At 44.9% G+C, this 22975-nt stretch overlaps 1 protein-coding gene across 1 annotated transcript in view; it reads left to right on the plus strand.

Annotated features, from left to right (window-relative positions):
• The window catches only part of ZDHHC8 (zDHHC palmitoyltransferase 8), a 125603-nt gene extending 110665 nt beyond the window's left edge, over nucleotides 1-14938 (plus strand). The window contains exons 8-11 of the mRNA XM_082203136.1: nucleotides 1173-1278; nucleotides 5074-5183; nucleotides 8771-9810; nucleotides 13062-14938. Of these exons, the coding sequence (XP_082059262.1) occupies nucleotides 1173-1278; nucleotides 5074-5183; nucleotides 8771-9810; nucleotides 13062-13245 (1440 nt within the window). The 3' untranslated portion in view covers nucleotides 13246-14938. The remainder of the gene's footprint in view (nucleotides 1-1172; nucleotides 1279-5073; nucleotides 5184-8770; nucleotides 9811-13061) is intronic.
• Nucleotides 14939-22975: the final 8037 nt, after the last annotated feature.

Consider the following 22975-nt stretch of genomic DNA (forward strand, 5'->3'; position numbering starts at 1 on the left):
CAGGAGCCAATTTGTTCGGGAGCCAAGCTGTTTGACAACCAAGGTACCACTGTAATGCTAGACACTTGAAACTGATAGACATGGTTCATTCAGGACCATTAAGTTAAACGGAATGGAATTTAGCTGGATGCAACCCACAATAAAATAAATAGTTTGGACCTAACCCTTTAATTGTATTTGCAATCAGAGTGGTTTAAAGACTGAGTTTTCCTTTGAATGCTTGTTTATGGATTGAGCTGGAATTCTAACAGGTACTAGAGATGCAGTCGGAGGGAAATAATAATTTCAGGCTAATTACTTGAACTAAAAATGCTTGTGTGTGATGCATAAATATATAATCTCATTCATTAGTTTGTTTACTAAGCATGTTGCTACCTCTCAAAGCTAGTAGGAAAACAGATGGAAATGTGATCAAAAGATTCTAGGACTGTGTGCGCACTCCTGTTACCGTATTTTTTGCTCTATAAGATGCACCAGACCACAAGACGCACCTAGTTTTTGGAGGAGGAAAACAAGAAAAAAAATATTCTGAATCTCAGAAGCCAGAACAGCAAGAGGGATCACTGCGCAGTGAAAGCAGCGATTCCTCTTGCTGTTCTGGCTTCTGGGATAGTTGTGCAGCCTGCATTCGCACCATAAGACGCACACACATTTCCCCTTACTTTTTAGGAGGGAAAAGTGAGTCTTATAGAGCAAAAAATATGGTAATTCTGCATCCAGTGAACTCCACTGCAAGTTTGAAAAGAATCTGTATCTACCCTGTATCTGTCTTGCTGTTTCTTATGAAATGCTGCAAGCTGGTGCCCATACATACACACACACACACACCGGACACAAACCAGTTTTGCTCTGAATTGAGAAGAACAACCACCTAGCTGCTTTTTAAACCAGTAATGTGTTACACAGCCTAGTAATTCAGGAATATGTATTCTGGGGGCTCCGTGCACTTACGAACCAAATCTAGGAGAAATCCAGGCATTAGCTCATGAGACTGACGTAAGTGTTTTCATCTGCACCCTGACAATTTGGAGAAGTAATTTGAAATATTGCCAAATGCCTGCAAAATGGCATGGTCGGAATCAACCTCCTTACTTGAGGAGATTGCGCGACTTCTATGCCACACTCTCTGGTATGGTATGGAAAGACCTCATTTGCTTTGTGGTTATTTTCAGTCTAAAGTTAGCCTGGAAGGGCTGGAAGATAAAACCATGGATATTCAGCCTCCTCTACCCCCCAAAGGAGATTCCAGCAAGTACAGTGAGCTGGGGAGCAGCGAAGGTACAGTACCCTGTTTTGTGCTTTGTACTTTTAAAACCAGGGAAAGTATCTGTAATGGGAATTGGGGGTTGCTTGTGTGTAAGTTGCCGCCACTCTCGGTGAGGTTGCCTGGATAAACCTTTCCCTGGCTGGACAGTTCTGATTCCGCGTCTGTCTCAGTCACTGGCAGAATCCGTCAGTGGGCGTTTCCTGAACTTCTTCCAACATAAAAGTTCCTTGACGGATAGTCTCCGCCTAGCCTCCCTGCGCGGAAGTCTTCTGCGCAGGGTGGGTGTGGGCAGTGGAGGACCAATGCTCTCCCCGCTGGTCTCTGGCGAAGAGTCTTGGAGCCCTCCCTCCGAAACCCGCCTCTGCCCGCCTTTCTCCCTGGTGTAACGCTGATTTCCTTCCCCGGTCACTGAGTCCCCTCTTTTCCTGCTGGGACCTTCTCCGGCATCGCTCGGGAGCCCTTCCTCCACTCCTGACTGCGATGGCAGTTCCCTGACAGTATCTTTGGTCTCTTGAAACTTCCTTTCTGCTAGAATGTGAAGATAGGTTGAGTTGGTAGCTGTGGTGCAGAAAGCTCTGTCCACTTGGCAGAGGAGACATAGCCAAGCACGTGTTTCGTGTGCACACGGTCCTAGGTTAAATCTCAATCCTCTCTGGTTAAAAAGATCTCATTGTGGATATTTCACCCGTCCCATTGCAAGAATCTCCTGACAATGTTTTCAGAACGTAGGACCGCTCCAGCCTGACTCTGTGGGAGTCTGAGTGTTATCTGTTTAGAGATAAGATGACTGCTTAAGCAACTGTAACACTCATGCAGTCCAGTAGCCTCCGTTAGTTTCTAGTTCATTTTTAGTTTGCAGTAGATGTAAAAGAAGTTATGCTTCAGAGCCGTCGTCCGTGTAGTTCATCCTCTGCTATGCTCTGCTGACTCTGGCAATGAGTTTGGTGCTCACAGCTCAAAGTTGCGAGTCCATTGCACTTAGACCTGCTCTCCTGCAGCGGAAGGTCTCTGGAAGTGCTTTCCCAGCTCACCTGGCCCAGTCGGGGTTGAAGAGGTTGAGCCCAGTCATTGGCACCGGCTCAAAGGTGAAGCTGACACTCAATGCAGGTGGTGAGAAACACCTTTATCCACCTGAAGCCTTAGAGAGCTACTGCCATTAGGAGTAGACTGGGCTCGCTCAATCAGTGGTCTGACTTGGTATAAGAGAGCTTCAGAGTGATGTTATATGGGGGGGGGGGAGACCCACCACTTGCAGCGTTAGACCACATCTTCTAACTAGCCCTCCAGATGTTGTTAGACTCCCAGCTTTCGTTATCCCTGCTGACATGCTCATGGACATCAATGCTGAAATGAGTTAGAGTCCAACATCTGGGGGGCCCAGGTTGGCCACCCCCCACTTTACAGGGAAAGGCCACCTCTCAGTGGAAGAGCACACACTTTGTCAGCAAATGGTCCCAAGTTCAGTTGCCGCTATCTACAGGGAAGGACGCGGGTGGCGCTGTGGGTTAAACCACAGAGCCTAGGACTTGCCGATCAGAAGGTCGGCAATTCGAATCCCCGCGACGGGGTGAGCTCCCATTTCTCGGTCCCTGATCCTGCCAACCTAGCAGTTCGAAAGCACATCAAAGTGCAAGTAGATAAATAGGTACCACTCCGGTGGGAAGGTAAATGCCGTTTCCGTGCGTTGCTCTGGTTCATCAGAAGCGGCTTAGTCGTGCTGGCCACACGCCGGCTTCCTTGGCCAATAAAGCGAGAAGAGTGCTGCAACCACAGAGTCAGCTGCGACTGGACCTAATGGTCAGGGGTCCCTTTACCTTTACCTGTTACAGGGAAGATTTGGAAAGACCTGTGTGGAGTCACTGCCAGGCAGTGTGGACAGTATGAAGCAAGATGGACCCATTTTCTTGTTTGGTAGAAGGCAGCATCCTATGTATTTTATATAAGAGCTAGCAACCTACACTGTTCAAATCAAGATGTGATTCTGCGGGTGGTATTCAGCTAATTTTTACTCAGAGTAGACCTGCTGGCATAAATCACTGCAACAAAGTTAGGCTCATTAAATTCAGCAGGTCTACTCTGAGTAAAACGTAGTTGAACGCCACCCTGCATCTCTGCAGTTTATACTTCTCCAGCTGGTGTTCTCTGATATCACTTTGCCGTTCCTCTGGGCCACCTCCTCTTTCATTTATAGAGTAACAAGATGCAAAGAAAGACAGGGATCTTTAATTGTAACTATTTAATTGTAACCAACACCATCCAAATCCCTGTATGACAAAACTGGACCAGCCAAAATGGCTTCTTTGCTTGTACAAATAATAAAAGGTAAAGGGGGAGCCATGTTCTCCATTGGTCTTGGTTGCTGTGTCTTCCAATGTTGAGTGGTGCCTCGCAAGATGAAAAGAATCCATTCTGTGATTCTCTTCGTCTAGCGTTTTTTTCGTCTTGCAAAGCAAGCCTATTGACGGATTAGCGCTATTAGCACTATTAGCGGCTTATCGGATCAGCTGATAAGCAGCTTAGCGGCTTAGAAAGGGGGGGAGGGAAAAAAACCTGCAGGAACTCGCAAGACATTTTCGTCTTGCGAAGCAAGCCCATAGGAGATTCATTTTGCGAAGCACCTCCAAAACGGAAAACTCTTTCGTCTAGCGAGTTTTCCGTCTTGCGAGGCATTCGTCTTGCGGGGCACCACTGTATTTGGGGTTTTTTGTCCTGGTATTTTCTCTTTATGAAGGTAGTTGGGTGTCTTGGGTGTCTGTCTGTAGAAAAGTAGGGTATAAATTGAATCACAGAACATTCTGTTTTCACAGCTTCCCCTAACTTTCCTCAAGCCCCTGATTCATTTCCTAGATGCCCCCTTCTCCTCATCTTATGACCTTTTTGACTGCATTGTCCCTCTGAAGAGCCAAACAAATCAGTCAATGGCAGCCAAAGACTCTTGCCTGCTTCACCTGCTCTGTTCCATCTATGCCAGTCTCTGCCAAACATTTTATCACCACCTCCAAATCCCTTTGCACATTGTAACATGAAGGGGCTGTAGCTCAGTGGCAGTTTCATATGCTCAGTGTGAATTATCCTTGTTTATCCAGTGCTACTACGCATGTGCTTCTTTCATATGCTTGCACATCAACATGAACAAATTATTGTCTTATCTGTGAGTGTCCCAGCTTGCCTTGAGGTTCCCAGGGGAAGCTGGGTTGAAACGGTGGAACATACTAGAAGAGCAGAATCCTATCGTCCAGGGCAGAGTCAAGATAGGTTACAAAGGATTGCAGCAGGCAAGCAAAGCACAGTCTTTCAGGACCCTGGACAGGTCACTATGGCAAGGGCTGGCTGGAGTTCACCCAAGGAGAGCTGTTGTCCCAGCAGCATGCTGAGGCCTTATGAAGGCTGACTGGTCTGGACCTGCTGTTAACCCCTCTCCCTCTGAGGATAGGATTTAAAGGGGCATTACCTGAAGCTGCAGGTACTAGCTCCTATGGCATGTTGGGGGTGAGGACTCCATTAGTGGGAGGGAAGCTGTCCACGTCAGGAGCCTAGGAGCCACGTAAAGCCATGTCTTCTGGCCTTGTAGGTCCTGGAGTGAGGAGGCTGCTGATCCTCTACTTCAAAATAGGGCCTCTGTTCTGTCTTTTAAACTTGAGTGGCACTGAATAGTAAAAGACACTATACCTTGTGGAATAATATATGGTGTCTGTTTATATATCAAAACTGAAGAAAGCCAAAGGGGGGCAGGTTGAAGCCAGAGAACGTGACTTAGTGGAAAGAAAGAGAGTAAGTGAGTTTGTTTTCTTCTTCCCCACAACCAGAGAGCAGCCTTTCACCCAAACTGATGAGCCCTCCCACACCTGCAATGTACAAGTATCGTCCAGCTTTCAGCAACGATCCCAAAGTGCACTACCACGGAGCATCCGAACAGGTGAGCCTATCAATAGTTTGCAGTCTTATGGACACTTAACTGGGAATACGACCCTTTTGAATACGGTGGTGCTTACTACCAGGTCCAGAAGCACAGGATTACATTGTAGTAAAATAATCAAAAAGTCTTTCCAAAACCAGCAATTATGCAGGAAAACATCTGCATGAAGAACAAATTTGAACCTCAGAAAATTTTTATCATTCATTTCACTTCTGTATTACTTTATATTTTTAAGGAGGGGAGATCTCAAAGCAGTTTACAAACTACATTAATTCATCAAATCAAACAATCCAGTATAAAACATTACAGAATAAAGTAAAATATAAAGTATACATTCCAAGCAACATAATTAAAAGGGAACTAAAATATTATCTTAAAAGATTTCCAAATGAAACATTAGAAAAGGAGGTCAAGGACAGAATGCACATTTAACGCAGTAAAGTTAACAATATATATATATATTTACATTTCAAAAGAAAACTTAATTAAAAGAAGTCAAGTATAAAATGCACATTTAAAACAGTATAAGTAGCAAGAGAATAAAATATTTTCTTAAGCAAAATACATATCTGCTTCTGTTGCTGCTAATCTTGCCAATGGTGGTTCATGGCAGGCGATGACTTGGCAGCCCAGGCTCGATGACCTGGGTCTGCACTAAGAGACAGCCAAGATTATCTCTGTTCTCTTCGGCAGCCTCAGATTTTTCAGCAGGAGTCAATCTGGGCTCTGCCCTCCCAGGCCAGCAAGGGAGGGAGCAAGTCTTTCAGGTCTCACAGCTAAGATGGTCTTTATTACATTTTCTAGCAAGAAGAACCAGAGGGGGAACTTCAGAAGTGGACCTTTCTGTCCCTCCCAATTAGCTACAGAGCTACAGTGCGGGCCATTTTATTTTTTACTCTCTATGAGCTGAAGTTTCTTCTCCTCGCATAAAGCAATCCCTCCATCCTTTTTAACTTTAAAACTGAGGCAGAGACACTGGGCGAGAACTTTGGTTTTAAGGAACATGCAGGGCTTTTGTTTTTGGGGGGATTGGAGTTCAGTGTGGTGACTCATCAGTCTCTCTAAGGGGACTTGTCTGCTGGCTGATGGAGGGAGAGCTTTTGAAAGGGAGCCTTGCGGTGCAAGATTACAGCACTGAGTTAGCCTTGGCTGAAAAGCTTATTATCTCAACCACTTCACCTTATTATCTTGACAAATGGCTTGCTGCTTCCCTCCGCTATTGCTTTATGTGTGCTTCGGCTAGTGCTGAACTTGTAGCCTGGAACTGAATAGATCAAGCCGAATATAGGTAAAAAGCAGGATTGTGTATACTATGTGGAGCTTCCATGCTCATATGCCACAGAAACAGGATGCTGAACGTTTGTCCAGTCCAACAAGGATCTTTTTGTGTTCTTACAACTTTCTGTATATTGCAGTCCTGGGCAAGAAAAGCAAGCAAGCACAGAATTGCAGCTTTTAGCACAGAATATTCAGCATGATACAAGGGACGCGAGTGGCGCTATGGGTTAAATCACAGAGCCTAGGACTTGTCGATCAGAAGGTCGGCGGTTCGAATCCCCACGACGGGGTGAGCTCCCGTTGCTCGGTCCCTGCTCCTGCCAACCTAGCAGTTCGAAATCACGTCAAAGTGCAAGTAGATAAAAAGGTACCGCTCCGGCAGGAAGGTAAACGGTGTTTCCGTGTGCTGCTCTGGTTCGCTAGAAGCGGCTTAGTCATGCTGGCCACATGACCCGGAAGCTGTACGCCGGCTCCCTCGGCCAATAAAGCGAGATGAGCACCGCAACCCCAGAGTCATCCGCGACTGTGTGGTGTAGTGGTTAAGAGCGGTAGACTCGTAATCTGGTGAACCGGGTTCGTGTCTCCGCTCCTCCACATGCAGCTGCTGGGTGACCTTGGGCCAGTCACACTTCTTTGAAGTCTCTCAGCTCCACTCACCTCACAGAGTGTTTGTTGTGGGGGAGGAAGGGGAGGAGAATGTTAGCCACTTTGAGACTCCTTCAGGTAGTGATAAAGCGGGATATCAAATCCAAACTCTTCTTCTTCTAATGGTCAGGGGTCCCTTTACCTTTACCTTTATTCAGCATGATGGCCATGTTCCACCTCTGCTCTTGGAGGCAGTATGCCTCTGAATACCACTTATTCGTGGGCAGAGTGCCGTTGAGCTTAGGCCCTACTTCTGTGCCTGTCACAGGCATCTGACTGGCCACTTGTGAGCACATGATGCTGGACCAGGCAGTCCTCTGGCCTCATCCAGCTGGCTCTTATGTTCTTATCTACCCCCACAAAGCAGGAGAAATGATGCCGCTTGCAAGTGGGGAGGGCTTGTTGTTTGACTCTGGTCCTGCTTCTCACCGGCATCTAGTGGGCCATTGTGAGACTAGGATGCTGGACCAAGGGGGTGGGCCAGGGGAGCTTTGGCCTGATCCAGCAGGGCTGCTCTTAGGTTCTTAGAGGGGTTAGATAAATTCAGCAGCCTATGCAGTCAAACAGATTGGGAAACAGGTTTGGGGCCTTCAAATCCCTTTGGCCCCTGAGGGCCCCACCATCTCCACCAAGGACTTAACAATGGGGAATAGATGTATTTGATGTGCATTTTAATGAATGGAATAGAGTGAAAGGTTATGTGTCTTTGAGTCATGTGGAGCATGTATGTATGAACTTAACAGTGCTCAGCTTATTTTTTTAGTTGCTGCTCTGTTAATGTTGTCAATATTGTTGTTATAGATCATAAATGCCGTATTGATTTGTGAATCATACAGGCAGCTCCCCGTTTGTTTGGGGGCTACGTTCCAAGGCACTGCACACACCAGTGAAATTGTGTATAATTGAAATCCATTGAAAAAGCCTGCAAACGCCCCGCCTCCATTCTGCCCTTTTAGTGATGTTTCAGTGATGTCTTTATGACGTTTTAGGGTCACTTCCAGCGCAATGCGTGTATGCACAGTCGTGTGTATATTGAACACAATTAAACAGGGCGCTGCCTGTATAATATTGACCTTTGCTATAATTATGACATTGATCTTATTTTTTAATTCGCTGCTTTACTAACAGGGTTTTACAGATTGTACTTGTTTCATTGGTGATTTTTAAATTATTTTATATGATTTATGCTTAATTTGTGGTGCTCTTGTTATGTTACTGCTATTTATTGTTTGTCGGCCAATTTGGGATTTATTTGAATGAAAAGCAGCATAGAAATTCCATCACTCCATCAATCAGTTACCATGGCCAATGGTCAAGGATGATGGCAGGCTAGCAATATCTAGAGCAGCGCTTCTCAACCTGTGGGTCCCCAGATGTTGTTGGACTACAACTCCCATCACCCCTGAGCTCTGGCCTTGCTAGCTAGGGGTGATGGGAGTTGTAGTTCAACAACATCTGGGGACCCACAGGTTGAGAAAGGCTGATCTAGAGGGTCATGAACCCATCATCCCTGCTACAAAACCTTTATTCAGAAGTTGAGATTAGGAGAACTGTACATTGAGGGCAAAAGAGATCTGTCATAGATTGAGATGTGGGAACAACCACCAACATTTTACTGCTCCTGACCTGTCTCCCCTCCCTCTTCATATTTACTTTTCCATCAGATCTCCATTCAGGAAGGACACAAGCCAGGATCTGTGATGGAGGAGAATGACAGCAGCCTCGATTACCAGTCAGAGCCCAACCTGGATATCCCGAACTACCGGAAGAGTTCCCTTCACAAGACTTACCAGTCTTCCCCGCTGCAGATAGATCCCTTTGCTGTCAACTCGAGGTCTTTGAGCCTGAAATCTGCCAGCAGGAGAGGAGGAACAGACAAAATGCCCCTGCATCCCATGAAGTCAGAAGGGGCCACCTCCACACCTTACAAAAGCATCTTTTCCCCCAACTCCCTCTCAAACAGGAATGGGAGCTTGTCGTACGACAGCTTGCTCAACCCTATGTCCCCCTCAGGGAGGAGATGCATAGCTCATTCCGCCGTGGGCTCCGTTGGGTACCACTCACCGTATTTGTCTGCCAAAATGTGCCACCTGCGGGGCAGGGAGCTTCAGCGCGTGCCCCCACAGAGCTTCAGCCCTGTGCTGGGCAGCTCGGCCCTGCACCCACGTGACCCCTCGCCAGTGCGCTACGACAACCTATCGAAAACAATCATGGCATCCATTCAGGAAAGGAAAGAAATGGAAGAGCGAGAGAAGCTCCTCCTCTCTCACCCGGACTCAGTGTTTGCAGACTCTGGTGTGTACGACACCCCTAGCTCCTACAGCCTTCAGCAAGTCAGCATGCTGTCAGAAGACCCCCGTAGCATAGTCATGAGGTATGGCTCTAGGGACAACCTGATGACCGGCAACAGCTTTAGCGTGAGGAATCCTGTGCTGCAGGCATCCGTTTCTTCGCTCTCAAGTGCGATGACCAGAACGTCAAGGACTTCCACTCCTTCCCTCCAAGCTGACTTAGCCAATAACAATGTCCAGGCCCATCAGGCACTGCAGGGCAGGATGAGCAATGGCTCCTATAAGTCACCCAGCCACCAAGTCCCATCATCCCCCGGGGGCATTCCCAGGTCGCCCTCTTATGGAGGCCCTAAAGCTGTCTCCTTCGTTAACACCATGGAGATAACAGAGGCACAGCCTATGGGGACTCCAAGGTACGGATAAGCTTTCATATCACTGTTGTTGTTGACAGCAGGCGTGCAAGAAAAAGGGGGAAGAAGCACTTCAAATGAACAAAGAGTGTTTTGGTGCTCACTGATGAAAGACTTGTTATTATAGCTCAGTGCCTTTCAGAATAAAATTAAAAACAGCAAAACTCCTTGAGCTTGACATCTCTCTCTCTCTCTCTCTCTCTCTCTCTCTCTCTCACACACACACACACACACACACAGAGAGAGAGAGAGAGAGAGAGAGAGAGATTCTTAAAATCTAGCCAACTATAGAAACATCTTGAAAAAGGAGTACAGAAATAACTAAATGATTAAATCTTTGTCCACCTTTTTCAAGCTGTTTCTGTAGTTGGGTAGATTTTAAAAGCAGAAGTGTCCCCCCCCCCGTTTTTTTAATGAAAATAAATAAATTCTCAAGCCTCTGAAGCTTCTAAGGAAAGCACTGAGCAATAATTAAGGGCCTTTTATAACATCCCATGGAGAAAGAGGCAGGACTCATCTGAAGTTGCAGGACCACGGATAGCTCCAAGTGAGCAACGTGCTCCAACAAGGGTTGGGGATCAGGCTGAGGCCTTGGGAAATGCTGTCCCCAGGCTCTGCCCCCTGCTGGGGAATGCCATAGCTTTCAAGGGCCAATCATGTGATCTAGAGACGGGCACTTCTCTGTTCCATAGCCTCCCTCCTGGTGCCCTCCTTGCATTGCTGGCCCAGCGGCATGCAAGGGGAGGCATCTGGCTCCAGGCTCTGATCCTATGGGCCCTGCTGTTCTGAGAGCTCCTGTCTGACAGCCTCAAGCACAGTAGATTTCTGATCTCCAGCAGTCAGCTCACAGCCCTGAACTCTTTAGCTGGTGCCTCTGACTCTCTGTGCCTGGATTGCTGGTGAAACCAGGGGTTAAGACACCACCTGTGGCACTCCTGATGTCTGCGTAGAGGTGCTGCATATAGGATTGCAGTGTTAACCATTAATTAACTAATAATTAATTAATTAATTATTCCACCTTTCTCCTAGTTCGGGACCTAAGGCAGCTCGCAATATGAATTAAAAACAGATACGGTGTTTTTTTATTTTAAAAAAATCACCCACCCATTATAAATATATTGTGACCTGGATCTAGGATATCTGCCGGACCAATTCTAACCCTATATGAGCTAACGTGGTAGGATTTCTTTGCCTAAAGATATGCGGCGCAGGCAGCATCTCGTTTTAAAATTGGAATGACAATTCCTGAGATAGTTCCTGGGAAATGTAGCAGTTTAATTTGAATGATGTGTGGGAACGTGCAGTTTTTTAAAACAACAACAACTGCATTTTGCCATGTTTTCATTGGAGTAGAATAACATTTAGGTTTCCCTGATAGGTGTATAGAGTCCTCCTCTCCTCACACCTGTAGGTGGTGGACCTGGCATTTCTGAAGCATTTCATTCTCATGTAGTATGTTAGAGCTTGTCTTACTGGATGTGGAGAAGGCAAACATGGGTTGAAATACTTACTGAGCCATGAAGATTACTAGGTGGCATTGGTTCAAGAGCTGACCTATCTCTCAGGGCTATTGTGAGGATAAAGTGGGACAAGCTCATGTATGCCTTCTTCAGCTCCTTGGAGGTCAGGCAGATAACATTAAGAAATTACAGTGGCAGGACTTGGTATGTTTGTGTTTCTCCTGAAACTGAAGCCTGGCTTCCCCACCACCTTTGAGTGATATTTATTGAAATTTTACAGACAATAATGGGTTACAAAATTAAAGATAAAAAATAAAAAGAATAACAATAAAAGAAAAAAAATACAAAGACAAAACACATAAAAAGTAAGAAAAAAATAAAAAAGGAATCAATATTTTCATGTCTTATATTTCATTTACTTGTTTCCTGACCTCCTCACACCCCCCTTTTTTGTATTCCTGTTCACATAGTTAATTCAGCAAATCCTTACCCTCTATCATTTATCTTTACTCAATATCTTAACCTATTATAACTATATATTTTAAACCATTATCAATCTGAAATTTACATATTCTTGTTAATCTTTTTACCAATACCGCCTACTTTCAATCCAACATCCCTTTAACATTCATTAATTTTACAGTATTTCTGCAGGTAGTCTTTAAATTTCTTCCAGTCTTCTTCCACCGCCTACCTTTGACAGCTAGATGAGATCAGGGCCCTGCAGGATTTAACTTCCTTCCGCAGGGCCTGTAAGACAGCTATTCCACCTGGCTTTCAATTTGAACTTAGCCTGATCTTTTATTCCCCTTCCTTCCCTCCCCCTCCCTGTTTTATGAAGATTACCCGCTCTGGGATCCCACAGCTAATTCTCCCCTGGTCTCCTCGCTGGCCCAAATAGGACTAATTTAGCCAGCTAGCCCTGGTGGTCATCTAATGTTTATTGGATGGATTTTCCCCTTAAACTGATTTTTGAATTCTGAATTTATTGTTCTTCACGTTTTATACGGTATTTTATGCTGTTTTTTTGTTGCATCAATTAAGTGTTTTAAATTTGTTGTTAGCCGCCCTGAGCCCAGTTTTCTGAACCAGGAAGGGTGGGGTATAAATAAAAAATTATTATTATTATTATTATTATTATTATTATTATTATATCAGTCAGCGAATCAAGTGCAGTTCATTAGACACTGCCTTTTGCCATACTTCAGCCAAGCCGCCCGATTTTGAAAAATGAATAAAATGGCACATATCTGTTAAATTAAATGTATGCCCATCCTTCTCTCTTCTTAAACCAGATTTATTTTTTTTAAAGTGTTGAGTAAAAACTGCTTTGGGTATGTGGGTGATATTTCAGCCAATCAGTCCTGTACACAACATGGTTTTTTTCCACCATAAACACATGGAACCATTTTCTTCTGAGCTAATTCCATATCACAAAGCTGGAGAACGTGTGGCCCTCCAGATGTCGTCGTACTGCACCTCCCATCATCCCCAGCCAGCATGGCCAATGTTCAGGGATGATGGGAGTTGTAGTCCAGTATCTAGCAGGCCACAGATTCCCCACCCCTGCCATAGGAAAAAAAGCTGTCTTCCTAAACAAAACTCAGTGACTACAACAATGGTTCATATTAGGTCTTTCTGTCTCCTAAGCAAGTGGCTCTTGCGAATGTGTTCTCTTGGCTGTTCTTTGCGGAACCAGAGCATAAACAACCTCTTGGAAGTTTATGTTGAGCTTTGGCTTCTGTTGCTTTCTGTCTACTAACTCCCAATCCCATTGTCTTTCTTCCAACACAGGGAAGACATCCAGTTGAAGACACCTCACAGTAAAATTAATGGACAGCCAAAAGGAATTTCCAGAGTAGAGTGTCGGCTAGGTTCAACGTCTAGCACTCAGGGCCCCCCCATGAGTCCTGCTAGACACTCAAACGTTAAGAAAGTGTCTGGAGTGGGTGGAACAACCTACGAAATTTCAGTATAAAAAGAAATTCGTAATATAAAGAGCCATCCGCAAACCCGGCCATGAAGCTAGGTGCACTGTGAAGAGTCACACAATAATGCCAACAAGATGAAAAGTAGGAGCAGCAGCTGATGGTGACCTTTCTGTATTATTTTGTGTTGTTTTTATTAAAAAAAAAAATACATACACACAATCTTTTTTTTTTTCCTGGCCAAAAACCAGCTGCAGCCTTATTCTTGAAGGAATCAGACTTTGTACAGCTCATTGGAAACTATCCTGAACAGACAATTGGGAACTAATTTAACATCTGCTGACGTATGGCACCACAATTCAGAGGTTTTTTTGGGTTTTTGTGCGTGGAAGAGAATGGGAAAGCTATTGTGCGTTTGTCTCTGTCCACCAAACCTTGTCATGTGGACATTGTCGTGCTGTGGTCTAAAAACAATTTCATGTGGGCTTAGTGTTTTCTCTTAAACTCTCCAGGGTTGATGGAAAAGAATATGAAGGAGCGGCTGAGCCCAACAAGGGCTTTATATATTTGGGTAGCGGGTTTGGCCTACAAGTGATCAAACTGTTCAATTGTTTGGAGAAGTTGAGTATGTAGCAGACTGTTGCCCCCAATCAGCAGGGTTGGCTTGTTCCTTGCCTACAATGGTTTCTGGTTCATTTCAGGGGAGAATGCAGATTCCTTGTACCTGTCCTCATGTTCATGAGGACAGATCTGCTTCTTCCATTGGAATGAATGGGGAAGCTCACAGGTACATTGAAGGTCATGCGCACGAGTGACCATGTATGGATCTCTGCATTGGTGAGCAAACACATGAGGAAGAACTCCCAAGTGATGTTGATTGTATCCCTCTTCAACTGAAGGAGGCCATTGGGTTCCCAGTAGTCATCCAGCAACCATCTTGGAGACTGGTCTATATGGGCAAAATAAGGAAAGGGGCGGTTTCTTAGTTACCCTATTGCCATTTGTGGTCATGTAGGAGATTCTGTGTCAACAACTGCATCTGTCCATGTCCTAGAACCATTAAACAAGTAAGGACAGTTTCCTTCCTTGGACAATTTTAGGTAGGTTTTTTTAAAAAAAAAGAAAAAAAGCCTGTCTTGCTCAAGAGAGAGAGAGAGAGAGAAAATCAAATATTCGGATGGTAACCTATTAATGTAAACAGCCATCCTCCTTCCTCCTCTTTTTGTGCTACTGGAGATGGCCTGTAATACAGTGTGTTGTCTTGCACAGGTGCAGTGTGTATAATCTCAGTGCAAGGTATTATATGATCTGTCGAAATTTGCTGTGTGTGTGTGTGTGTGTGTGTGTGTGTACGCACGCAGATGATTGCGTGCGTAACTGATAGTGTGTGATTGTCAGCCAGGCACGTGCCTGTAGGAGATAAATTTTATTGCTTGCCTGATGATCAGTGAACGCTAAATATTTAGAGACAAGTCAGGTATATTCCAGTGCTGGTGCTCACGCTGGCTAGAGCTCCCATGAATGGGAATCTGGAGACAAAAGAAAATCCTCAAGCGACTTGTTTACAAAGATTCAAGATGTTCATTCTCTGAATTAGAAAGTGTTTCTTGTCCTGCTGCCCCAGAGTTGTCAATCACGGACACTATTGGATTTGCACGTTTTTAGAGAAAAGCAAGTTGAAAAAGCATTGCATTTAGGGACCTGATGCTTAACGTGATTGCCTTAAACCTTTCTTTTTTATTATTCAAATGATTTCTTTTATAAGTGTCCCTAAGTGAAGGGGTAAGAGTTTTTAAAAGTTTAACCTCTACATCCAGGTGTATAAATGAGAGGTGACACCAGAGACCATTTGCAGGAGACCTGAATGAGATCGTGACTACAGTGCTGAGTAGGAAGGAGGTAAATCCTGTTCTATTTACCAATTAAAAATGGCCTCCATTAAGTTTATATTTGTTCTGCACAGGGAAACCTGGAATTTTTCACTTGCAGCACAACCACCAGCTACAAGGCAAGGGAGTCACCAAATAATAACTGAAACAGTGATGTCAGGTGCCAGTCGAACTGGTAGGGTAGAAGGCAGGGAGGCCAACAGTAGGTGACGCCAGAGAAAATGACAAGCAGAGCCAACTTATTCTATTTAGTCCCTAGCCTCTTCCCTGCTGTGTTTTACATGGGCAACAGTTAGACTAGGGCAGAGGAAGGTGACAGTCGGTGCAACCCCTGGATTGGCTGTAAGTAAGGAGGCAGGTAGGGATTGGCTGAGGGCAGACTGAGGTTGGTGGGCCAGTACCCCATTCGCCCTAATGGACCAACAGCCATTGAGTGGAAAAATTAGCCCCGGTTTCCTCAGCAGAAGACGGAAAGATGCCTTATGCCTTGTATGTGTTCATCTAGTATTATCTGCCCTGACTGTCAGCGGCCCACCAAGGGTCTCAAGTAAAGAGTCTTGCCCATTGGCTGATCCTTCCACCCAAATCTTTTTCAAGTACCTGGAATTGATTCTGGGACTGTCTCTACCACTAAGCTAGGATCTCACTGCAGCGCCAACAATCCTGATCTTATTCTTGCCCCCTCCCTGCATTGCTGCATTTAACCACGCACATCAAATTAACTAAACGTGGCAAAAAATACAAACACACACAACTTCAGCGGACCATGCAGCCAAGTCACGTCCAGACGACTCTCGAAACAGCTCTGCTTGTTTTAGCATATTTAGGCCCTCTCAGTCGAGAGCCCTTCAGACGGCACTGGCACCCTGCAAATTCACACAGCTGGTGACAGCCACAGCTGGCTTCCTCTCTGCATAGTGGTTTTGATAGAAGAGGCATGGATCCTTCTCTGGGGCATGCTTCTGGTTCTTCCGGTCAACCACTGATAATGAATGGGATCCATGCAGGCGGGGAGTGGTCAAGTTAATCCTTTCCTCCTCTGCTGCCACCAGAGGAAAGTCCTTAATCTGGAGGTGACATTTGCATTGGAAGGAAAGTTACCATTGATATCAATGGTGGGATTTCCTCCCCAAGTCAATGCATGCTTCAGAAGTGGGGAGGGCCATACTTCAGTGGTGGAACATATGCTCTGCATGCAAAAGATCAGGTTCAGACCCCTCATCTTTGGGTGGGACAGCGACAGAGCCCTGTTTATAATCCTGTAATGCTGTGACCAGTCAGTATAGACAATACTGAGTTAGATGAGCCAATGATCTGACTCAGTATATGGCCTTCCTAAGAAGGTTTTCTCCCCAGGATGGCCACATTGCAAGAGGAAGTTGAATTCCCCCCCTCCACTCTTCTCTTAATCCCATTACAAATGGGTCATATTCCGCCCCCAGCCTCCAGCTGATGGATTTTGCATTTGACTAAACCTGCAGATCAGATGCAAAGATGTATTCAACACCATGTCTGGTTTGAACCTTCAGTGCCTTTTAAGTTTTCTTCTCTCATCCTTGTTTCATTATTTTCCCAACTGTTTTGGTTTCTTAGATAAGGGGAGCGGGGGGACTGCTAAAAGATTCTAAAGAGGAAACAAAAAAGGCTGCAAAGGTTCCAAGTCTAAACTGTAGGCGACCCCTCAAAAAAACGTGTTTCATGGGAATGGTACAGGATTTTGCACCTGGATAAGCACATCGCTCTATGAGCACTTTGGATCAGGAAATGTTTCATGGCACCTGTGGGTTTGTTTATTTGTTTTGTCATTAGTCTTCGTCTTCTGAAGCCAACTAGCCCTGGGGTTCTGTCTGCCTGGGGTTCAGCTAAAGGGTCGGCGCAGCGGAGGCGATTTCTCAAACTACAATTTTGAGACTCAGAAGCATCATTCTTATGTTCACGGAAAGGTGCAAGGATATTTATTAACAGAATGATGAACTACCGAGCGAAATTTCAACAGAACATGTGGCCAGTTTTGTGCCATCTCCAATTTGGAAACAGCGCAATGTCTAGCAAAACGGATACAATCTACTCAGTGCGCACCAAAATGTGTGGCATCCTCTGATCCTGCCTTCTGAGAGAACAAGGGTGGAGGAATCATAGAAAACTAGGGAGGTGCAAATGGAGGAATGTACATGTGTACAGCTGCATCACATGTTCCATCATGTATGTGGTATGTATGTGTGAGTGGCTGTGCATGTATGGTTCTGGAGACTTGTGTGAGCCTGCCCTTGCTTTCCTGTAACTGCGCACAGGATCACAGCCTGGGGCTGGAAGGCTCATGCCTGCAGACTTCACATGGGTATACGTGCCAACAAAATATATGGAGCTAGTTTAGTACCAGAGCATGAACTTGGTCCAAGTGTTTCAGCTGATCATAGACCAGCACATGGAAATTAGACAATGAGTTAGGTAAAGGGACCCCTGACCATTAGGTCCAGTCGTGACGGACTCTGGGGTTGCGGTGCTCATCTCACTTTATTGGCCGAGGGAGCCGGCGTACAGCTTCCGGGTCATGTGACCAGCATGACTAAGCTGCTTCTGGTGAACCAGAGCAGCGCAAGGAAATGCCGTTTACCTTCCCGCTGGAGTGGTACCTATTTATCTACTTGCACTTTGACATGCTTTCGAACTGCTAGGTTAGCAGGAGCAGGGACCGAGGAATGGGAGCTCACCCCGTTGCGGGGATTCGAACCGCCGACCTTCTGATCGGCAAGTCCTAGGCTCTGTGGTTTAACCCACAGTGCCACCCGCATCCCATAGACAATGTGTTAGCCATGTCCATTAATTTCAGTGGGTCTGCTCTGAGTGGGGTTTACCATTGGATACAAGCTGTGGCTTTGCACTGCGCTGGTGGGGTGGTTAGAATTGTTAGTTTAAAAATGGGACAGTGAAAAGCAACAGGGGTGTGCAGAGGGCTGCCTTGGGATATTGGAGCACCCGTATTGATAGTGCTTAGTGTTCGAAGACAGGATGTGTGTAATTAGACTACATACAGTGTCACAGCAGGCAAGGGGGTGAGGTCTTTCCTTTCGCTGGCACTGGCAACCTAGCACCTGATCCTTTGCATAATAAGCAAACGCCATGATTTTAGGGGAAAGACAAATGTAATGTTTAAGAAGCAATGCGACTAGCCTGGGAATCCTTTTACAGTATTCAGTCCAACCAAAACGACTCCTTGTCTCCCGGGCAAAACTCTGAAACATAATAATTCTGAAAGTCTGCAGCCAAAGCTGGTTGTCTGTTCATGATGATGATTGGCTGGCTTTCCATGACATCAGCAAGAAATGTCTCCCTTCCCAATTCTTTGGCATAGTTTGCACCTACAGCAACAACAGTGGAAAGTCTTGTGGCACCTTATGTTGTGGCAAATACATTGTGTTAGAAGCATTCATGGCCCCAGGGCCCACTTCTGCCCTGCAAAAGAAGATTAACTGGTGCTTGGAGATTATTAGAGCATATAATTCCAATTTTACTTCATCTGCTTTGGTAATCTGTTTGTTTCCAGGCTCAATTTAACGTGGTGATAATTGGCCTTTGAAACCCTAAATGGTTTAGGACTGGATTATCTCAGAAGCTATAGTACCTGCTTTTGTGTGAATCTGCTCAGGCTTTGTAATCAGCCTTACAGACCCTGAATCTCTACAATATTGTCCATATGTGAGATGTGGCAGGGAGTGCAGGGCATGAGATACAGAGCCTTTTCTGTGCTGGCACCACAATGAAGAAACTCCTTTTGGGCCAAATTTGTTAGGCTCCCTCTGTGCCTTTCGATGGATGGTAAAATATTTTAATTCAAGCTAGAATTTAACTAGTGATTAGCATTTAGTAATTTAATTCATTATAGTGTGGGTCTTTTCCTGGAGTTTTAGTACTGTTGTCTTTTGATTGTTGTTTTGATGGAGGTATTATTCTACTGTTTTGTTTTTGGTAAGCTGCTTTTGTTATCTGTTCATTGTTTGTATTCTGTTCTGTTCCTAAAATAATTGTGCAATCCTATGCATGCCTACTCAGAAGTAAGAGAAGCAAGCCCATTGGTAGGCAAACTAAGGCCCGGGGGCTTGATCTGGCCCAATAGCCTTCTAAATCCGGCCCGCAGATGGTCCGGGAATCAGCGTGTTTTTACATGAGTAGAATGTGTGCTTTTCTTTAAAATGCATCTCTGGGTTATTTGTGGGGCATAAGAATTCGTTCATATTTTTTTTCTTTTCAGAATATAGTCCGGCCCCCCACAAGGTCTGAGGGACAGTGGACTGGCCCCCTGCTGAAAAAGTTTGCTGATCCCTGCAAGCCCATTGAGTTCACTGGGACAATGCAGCTGTTTATGAGCTTGCAGACTAATCTCATCAGATGCATTGTGAATTCAATGAAGAGGGTTCTCAGGGTCATGAAAGTCTGTATCCTAATAAATGTGTTAGCATTTAAGGTGCCACAAGATTTATTGTGGTTTTGGCTTCAGTAGGTTAGGGATAGCTAAATCATTCAGTTTCTGGACCATCTCACTTCCATAAGTGTTCACGCAAGTCCCTTCTGCTGTGCCCTGTTTCTGCATTCATCTTCAATTAAAAAACCACTGCTCAAAGGTTTGCGTTTAAGTACATATTTAAATATGTATCTTTTGAACACATTTTCTATCAAAATATGCGTTCCTATTTTGATATTTAAAAAACTAAAACTTGAATGCTGCATTGCAAAATTTGGCAAAATGCAAAGATGAATGGCTAGCTGTGTTCCCAGATTTGTTGCTGTGTACTTAACAGATTTGAGACATGGGCCCAAATACACAGAAATGCATAAAATTAGCATATGCTGATTTGTGTGAATAGAGTCAAATTTAAAATATAAATGTCACAAGCTAGCTAATTTCCCACTCATTCCCACTCATTGCACCCAGTTCCCCTTCCCTCACCTCCATTCATTAACCCCAAATCATCTCTAGATAAAGCTGTCTCAAATCAATTTATCATCCTCCAATAATAATGATGAGGATGAGGATGATGTACTCAGTAACCTTGGTCACCCCCAATTACCCAACCCAGAACTACTCAGAGCACATAGGAAGAGATTTGAGGCCTTGTCAACTCATCTGTGACAACACCCCTGTTTGTTCCAATCCACACACTAGGTTAGATAAAGGTAAAGGGACCCTTGACCATTAGGTCCAGTCGTGGCCGACTCTGGGGTTGCAGCACTCATCTCGCTTTATTGGCCAAGGGAGCCAGTGTACAGCTTCCGGGTCGTGGCCAGCATGACTAAGCCGCTTCAGGCGAACCAGAGCAGCGCACGGAAACGCCGTTTACCTTCCCGCTGGAGTGGTCCCTATTTATCTACTTGCACTTTGACGTGCTTGCGAACTGCTAGGTGGGCAGGAGCAGGGACCGAGCAACGGGAGCTCACCCAGTCATGGGGATTCGAACCGCTGACCTTCTGATCGGCAAGTCCTAGGCTCTGTAGGTCCAACTCAGTTCTACTCAGAGTAGACACATTGTAATGAAAGCACCTAAGTTAGCCATGTCCACTAATTTCAGTGGGTCTACTCTGGGTATGTGCACAATCCATTCTTTCAAGCGTCGTCATTCACACTGGTTCATATTGGAACTCACAAAGATGGAATCTTGCCTCAACCACAGATGCAACCAAACTAGAGCAGCAGCCCCCTTTGGATTTTTTTCCCTTAATGTTTAAAAGCACACACAATAAGGCAGCAAATAACTTAGGCACGTGGGTGCTAATTGCGGTGCTCTTAAAACTTATTTTTAATATGTAAAAGGGGCAGCTGGTGCACAAAGAGACTGACAGCGGTGCCAGTTTTTGATTCACTGCATTGCACTTGTGTCCTTTCAAGCTGTGAAGCCCAAACGGCTGAAAGGCCTTTATCTATTATGTATTGACTTCACCTTTTAACTGATTTAGGATGCAGCCTAGTTTACTGAAATGTCAGCCAAGTGATAGCAGTGCTTACCTGACTTTGTGGGGGAAATATCAGCTACAGATGATTGGTAAAGGTTAACTTCAGTGTTGCCCAGCTGAGACTTCAGAATACCTGCTCAAAGTTAAGACCATGGGTAGGCAAACTAAGGCCCGGGGGCCGGATCTGGCCCAATCACCTTCTAAAGCTGGCCCACAGACAGTCCGGGAATCAGTGTGTTTTTACATGAGTAGAATGTGCCCTTTTATTTACAGTGCATCTCTGGGTTATTTGTGGGGTCTGCCTAGTGTTTTTACATGTGTAGAATGTGTGCTTTTATTTAAAACACATCTCTGGGTTATTTGTGGGGCATAGGAATTTGTTCATTTCCCCCTCAAAAAATATAGTCCGCCCCCACAAGGTCTGAGGGACAGTGGACCGGCCCCCTGCTGAAAAAGTTTGCTGACCCCTGGGTAAGACTATGGACAGTATCTAATGCTAGTCCCATGCAGATCAGACCCATTGAAATGGATGCACATGACTAATTTTGGTGCATTAACTTCAATAGGTCTACTCTGAGTAGCACTTAATTGGATACAACCCCATTTTTATGTGTGGGTTGGGTGATTCTGAAGCTTTCATTACCAAGCTGCAGTAGCTGTAGGGATAGAGGTTGAAAACTGAATGCATTTGGGGGAGACATATTAGGTTAAGATGTATGATGGATCCGTGCACACACAAGCTGCAAACAGTAGCTTGTTAAATCCAGACACAAGACTCCTCTGGGATGGGGAGATACATTTCATATTAATAGGCTTATGATAGCCCCAGATTCCACCCCCCTTCTTCTTCTTTGAAGTTTGCATTTAAAATAGCCTGAATGGCCCAGAGACGACAGTAAATTATTCAAATCTTCCTGGAAGTCTGCATCTGCAGATTAGCATTAACCTGAAAAAAGGCAGAGGCACCCAGTTCTGCCCTATTTCTGTCTGATGCTGTGATTCTAAATACATCAGCTAAGAAGAAAGGCCCAGAGAGTTCAGCGTGGTTTTGGTGCACGTATGGGTTAGGACGAGCTTGTCAGGTGTCAATCCAGAGATTCCTTCCGTTTTGCTAAATTTGCCACTGAATTGGGCAGATTTATGGTGGCAAACAGGATTGCAGGGGTGTCTGTGGCAGGTGGGGGAGGGAATGGACAAAAGGTGGAAGGTTGTGGAAAGACAGGATAATTTCCCGAATCAGTAATAGATTTAAATAGATACCTTTGGATCAGCACTTAAGCTTTGGATCTCTTATGGTTCCACGCATACTTATAAAACTTGGGTCACAAACATCAACGGAGCAAGAGGCGGCACATGACACCCTATATGAACAGGGCTACTGCATCCCATAAAAGTTTACAGTTCATAGGTGCCAGTTTTGATTCGCACACAGGCTTTGATCCAGCCAGGCCTGTCTCAACCGAGGTGCTCTGAAGACCTGAAGGGGTTGTTTCTCTGTGTACCGATTTGGTCTCTTTCTCTTTTGTCAGTAATATTATTTATTGCATTTGTTTGTCGCTTTGTTTAAAAAAAATAAAATGCTGCAGGGCAACTTAACAGGAAGATAAAGTACCAACAGATAAAATAAAAGCCAAATAAAATTTTAAAAATGAACACTGCCATGTGCTTATCCAAAAATAGAATTAAAAAATATGAATCCTACCCCACCCCGCTAAAAGCTGAGCACCACAATTAAGGCTAGAATCACGCAGAAGTATGATTTCAAAACCATAACCACCAATAGCCTGGGTAAATAAAAATGTCTTTTAACCCAGTGTCTAAAAAGTGGCAATAATGAGGCCCGGGCTGTTTCCTTGGCAGTGGGGTGAGCCCTGAAATAGCCCATACTCCATTGAAAAGAGCCTATTCAGCATCAACTGTAAGCAGGGGGGTTTGGGGGAAGGAC

The sequence above is a fragment of the Podarcis vaucheri genome (genome assembly GCF_965113315.1).
Source record: "Podarcis vaucheri genome assembly, chromosome: 16".
NCBI lineage: Eukaryota > Metazoa > Chordata > Lepidosauria > Squamata > Lacertidae > Podarcis > Podarcis vaucheri.